This window comes from Berghia stephanieae, chromosome 5 (assembly GCF_034508935.2).
Source record: "Berghia stephanieae isolate SIO BIC M18660-M18661 chromosome 5, UCSD_Bste_1.3, whole genome shotgun sequence".
Classification (NCBI taxonomy): Eukaryota; Metazoa; Mollusca; class Gastropoda; order Nudibranchia; family Aeolidiidae; genus Berghia; species Berghia stephanieae.
The window spans coordinates 61,038,920-61,043,919 of NC_088364.1; the positions used below are offsets into that span (position 1 = coordinate 61,038,920).

General features: G+C 34.8%; 3 protein-coding genes across 6 annotated transcripts in view; 1 reads left to right on the forward strand and 2 right to left on the reverse strand.

Moving 5' to 3' along the window:
• Positions 1 to 599, reverse strand: part of LOC144973986 (sperm-tail PG-rich repeat-containing protein 2-like) — a 196,465-nt gene extending 195,866 nt beyond the window's left edge. The window contains exon 1 of the mRNA XM_078916873.1: positions 518 to 599. The gene's annotated coding sequence lies outside the window, so the exon portion shown is untranslated. The remainder of the gene's footprint in view (positions 1 to 517) is intronic.
• LOC144973357 (uncharacterized) overlaps positions 1 to 5,000 on the reverse strand; it is a 439,718-nt gene that overhangs the window by 256,177 nt on the left and 178,541 nt on the right. Inside the window, exon 2 of the mRNA XM_078915684.1 lies at positions 4,032 to 4,135. The gene's annotated coding sequence lies outside the window, so the exon portion shown is untranslated. The remainder of the gene's footprint in view (positions 1 to 4,031; positions 4,136 to 5,000) is intronic.
• Positions 1 to 5,000, forward strand: part of LOC144973358 (short-chain dehydrogenase/reductase family 42E member 1-like) — a 255,897-nt gene that overhangs the window by 10,833 nt on the left and 240,064 nt on the right. Inside the window, exons 1-3 of one of the 4 annotated variants that reach the window (XM_078915685.1) lie at positions 811 to 980; positions 1,631 to 1,780; positions 2,686 to 2,887. In XM_078915685.1, coding sequence (XP_078771811.1) covers positions 2,732 to 2,887 — 156 coding nt within the window. In that variant the 5' untranslated portion in view covers positions 811 to 980; positions 1,631 to 1,780; positions 2,686 to 2,731. Of the gene's footprint in view, positions 1 to 810; positions 981 to 1,630; positions 1,781 to 2,685; positions 2,888 to 5,000 lie in introns of those variants that run through there. The other 3 variants (XM_078915686.1, XR_013645539.1, XM_078915687.1) reach the window with 3 other exon arrangements.

Consider the following 5,000-nt stretch of genomic DNA (forward strand, 5'->3'; position numbering starts at 1 on the left):
ATATTTTTTCATAGTTCGATAGTCAATTACAAGAGCGAATGTAAATTTCCAGAATTGGACAAATAAAGTCCATCTTATCACATCTTATATCAGATACAATCAGACTGTTTTCATTTACACCCAGAAGGCTTTTCTATAATAGGAATTCGTTCTATGTGTACAGCCTGTGTAAGGCGGATGAAAGGAACCGAGAGAAAGGTTTTCATATTTACACATGAAGCGCCCAATGAAGTACTCCTTGTTTGATAGTAAATGTAGAACCCGAAACGTTAATAAATTGCAGTGCAGACCATTAGCATTATCAGCAATGAATACATTTATGATTCATTATATCTTTCTCCGAAGTCTACTGATCAGTTAATTCAGTTATTGTTATTTAGCTAGTTCGACTTTATTTTCATCTATCAAGCTGGTATATGCAATTGGGTGCTTCACAAGATACAAAAATACAAAACAGTTATGATAAAATATTGTGAAAGTTAGTTTTAAACAAGAAAAAACACAACAGTTCACTCACCTTCTTGCTACTGGTATGCGATACAAAACAACTTTACCAGGCGGCCATATTGGTTACTATCGTTGCCCCGGGAGAAGGTCACCGCGAACGAAAGTGGGATCGATTTTTTGAGTCGTAAACAGAAACAGTTGTGTAGTAGTTTATCATGTGCTGTTAAATCAGACGTATTTGTTAACAATGATTGAAAATACTTTGATGTATCAAATTATGAAGGTTACAAAAACATCTACTTTGTATGGTTCCAACATGCATTAAATTTACAACAGCCGAAAGTGAAAATATGTAAACAAAACACACTTCGCCGCCGCGAGACACATTGTGTAACTGAGATTAATTTGTGTAAGGTTCAACAGTCACCTGTGCTAACACACCCATTATTACGAACTCATTGGATTGCTTAAATGATTTGCTTACTTTTATAACTAATTGATAGTGGTACTGCAAATAGATCAAAATCCATTCTGTGAGTACACACCCCCGTACCCAGTTCATCCAAGTTCAACGGGCCACTCCTTCTTTAACTTTAACTAACTTTTTAAACAGGGGAAAGATTTTTATTTAATGACAATGCATTGCATGTGACACTCCACAAAAAGAAGAGTAGTCCAATTTAAGTATTAAAAACTGAGCCATCCCATCTCTACAACTATGATATATCATCATGTTGAAATGCTGTAGTAGTGTAGTAGTTGGCTGTGACTGATTCTGACGTGATCTCATTTTCTCACACTCACATCCAATCCAATCTTCTGTCTGTGGTCCCTTCTCTTTTTATGTGACTTTGCTGTACTATAAACATCTTGACGAAACATATTTAAACTGATGATGATCTCTAGCATTATGTTATTCAACGCAATGGTTCAGCAATACAATTTGCTCATTTCAATTTCATTATTTTTCTCACGACCACCACCCTCCCCGCTCCTCACATTACTTTGAAACCTATTTAATTTAATAAGATGCCCGTGTCTTCTTGTGCAATAGTTTTTTTAGATCCACTCGTCCTGTCATTAGGAGCATCCCAATTAAAACAGTTTATTGACCAGTAGTATGAGTCAAATCTTTTTTGATCATGAAACATTTTTTTTTTAAATCCCTTTATTCATCCCATAGGGGAAATTTTTCTCTAGTGTCTATTCCAAGGGAAGGCTGGAATAACCCAGGCATCATCCGCTGTGCAGCGCTGCAAGCTGAGCTAGGGCGAGGTGATTTGCTCAAGGCCACGCAGCTAAGCAGCGAGTGATCGAACTTGGTTCCTTCCAGGTATGAAGCAAAGACCATACCGCTGAGCCACATTGCCCTCATCATGTCAGAGCTGCCAACCTACTGCAAAAAATACGGAATTGTACGCATTTTCAGTGATTGTACGCTTGTACACATTTCCCCCAAGATTGTACCCATTTTCAGTGTGCAGAGTCACTTTAGTTTTCTTTAGTTGTAATTCATATTATTACTAGCCTATTGAGAAACCTTGGTGACCAAGTGGATATTATATATTTTTTGACCAATTATGATCTTCATGCTGGGAGGTAGAATTCTGAAAGGATTGGATTATAGTCTTGAGAACTCATTGTTGCTGCAATTGGCTTGTGCGGTGTGACTTTATGTAATTATACCTTCCTCTTACTTTCACAATGGTTAGTTTCCATCGATTTCAGGATTGTACCCATTTTTATGAAATCTCCCCCATTTTGAGGTCCCATTGTACACATTCTCATCAGATGGGGTTGGCAGCTCTGTCATGTCGTCCCATGTCCTTTGATTTCATCGTATAATGATGATGATTTTTTTTTTTTAAATTTTAATATTTTTTGGAAAAATCAACAAACACTATGATAAAGGAATGATTTTTAAAAATAATTTTAAAGAGAGATTATTTTCTAAAATAGGACAAAAGGTTCTAATAAATATTTCTTTGGGTTTTTGATATTCATTTACTAATGTGAGAATCTACATAGTGTGGGATTGATAACTCTAATAGGTTAGTGTTCGACTTTCCCCCAAACAGATTTTTTCTGTATTGGGCAATGCGCATTTGCCTGCCTTAAATATAGGTACTTGATCTTAATTTGTTGTTTTGTGTCATTTTTTAAACTATTTATTTACTATATTCATGTCTCGTTTTGTTTTTATCCATTTCATCACAATTTTCTCTTTGTTTTCAACAGTTTATGATAACACTTTACAACAGGCACAGCACATAGATCTGTAGAAATGACCGACAGACAGGAAATTCATGTTGTGACGGGTGGAGGAGGTTATCCCGGGTACAACCTCGGAAGGAAATTAGCAGAAGACGGTCACTCTGTGAGATTATTGGACATAAGAGAGCCAATATGGGAGTTGACAGACGGAATGGAATTCATTAAGGTGATGATCTTTTCTATATATGATAAATTTCTTTTATTTGTTCTTTGATATGCTCACATATTCATCCATTATTCAATTATACAAATTTATAACACATGCAGAGCTAATATTCTGCCTAAAACTCGTAGCTGAAAGTTTGTAAGTTTATTTAATGAATAGATTGAATGAAACTACAGTTAGATTAATAAACACCTAATGAGGAGAATAGTTTAGTTATGCAGTCCGATCAGTGATATGTTTCCTACCTTTATTCGTATAGATAAGTCTTTCATGTTAACACGAAAGGAAAATCAAACAAATTTGTTCAGTTTTTGTTCTTGTTGAATTTGAATGAGTTAACCCTTTACATGCAGGATTTGAGTTTTATTTCATATTTTACTGTTTTCCCTCAGAGAGCATTTATTAAAAAATTGATATAAAATTCTTGGAATCTGCGGAAATGTATAACCATGGTTTGTCTGTTATTTAAACGGAAGCGTAAATCTTCTAGCTGAGACAATATTTTTCACATAGTGCCATTTTGCCACATCATTTACAATTTTATTCAACACCTCCAGTTTTCATTTTCAAATAGTATCATTAGCCGTACTAACAATAGTTGGTTGATAAGGAAATATATAATAAATAAAATCAAGGTTGAAAAAGGTAGTGACATCATTAGTCATAATACATTGATGCTTGAATGTATATAAATCATTTATATCTCAGCATTGCATGAATTTGCGAGGATAAAAGTCATGCATTGTAAGATGATTAAAGAATACAATAACTCATAGTTGTAAAATTTAAATTGAGTTGATTATCAATAGTCCTTGAATTTGATTAAATTTATCACAACAATAACAATTTAACATCGCCAAAACTAGAACTATTTCAATTTTAATGTCCCACATCAAAAATTACAAAACAATGAAAAAAGAAAACAAAGAAAAACTCATGTTTGAGACTTCTGTCAAGTGTTATTATTGACTTCTTGGACAGCTCAGGTTTAATAAATTTTGACTCTTGGAAGGTCATCTTAAAATTCATGTATTATGAAAGTAAAAAATCTTTTGGCCAAAATGTGATGACATTAGTCACATTAATTATATATCAGTTATTGTTATTATTAAAGTTAAGACATGAATAGCTAAATCAACCTTACCTGGAGCCTGTTAAAGAATAATAAACTGGTGGACAATTTCACACCGTATCCATCATGTGTAGATAATCCAAGAAATTTAGACACAGCGAGTACGCCAGACACACCTGAAAATTGGATGAAGAGAAGGAAAACAAACTTGTATTATAAGTGGTGTTATCTAGTGGTATGACACTCGCTTTCCGATTGGAAGGTCCTGGGTTCGAGCCTTGCTCAGTGCATAGTTGAGTCCTTGGAAAAGGCTCTTTACTCACATTCTCTCATCGAACTCAGATGTAAAATTAGTACCTGCCGTTAACAGCTTTGTCTCTGTCCAAAATAAAATGATGATATCGCCTAACTGGCATCCTACATGTTTAGTGTTGCTGTTGACCAGGGACCCCTTGTAAAGTGCTTTGAGCATGTTTAGTGGATATTGCTCATGCGCTACATAAAAAAAAAAGCTCAATTTACTATTTTCAAATGTTTTGGCACTGAATAGACATCAGTTTTAATGAATTAAAAGAATTATAGAAATTATTTGACTTTCGTCTCCTTCTCTGGTTGGAGAAATGGCAAAAGTAACCCATTGCCTCGTATTGTATTACAGCAAGGGTGGGAGAATCGGGGGTGTTAAACCAGATTCCAAAATTTAAATTTAGCATTAAAATGAATGGAACTCCCAATAGCTCCGTTGGTAGAGCATTCTCTTCACAAGCAAAAGGCCGAGATTGATCCAGGTAGAAGTCGATATTTTTTTTTCCCAAACTCCCTTGTCCACCCAGCAGCGATTGAGTTTCTAGGTCTGTTAGATCAGGTGGAAAGTACTTTGTGATAGACTAGCATTCTATCCAAAGGGTAGTAAGAAAGCAATTGCTGTTATTAATTGTCCATTTCACACTACAAAACTCCAGCTCCATGGACCCAATGGTTCTTAATGACAACTTTAGTTGCTTCAAAACAATATTATGTTAGACTGTACATGTTGCCAAA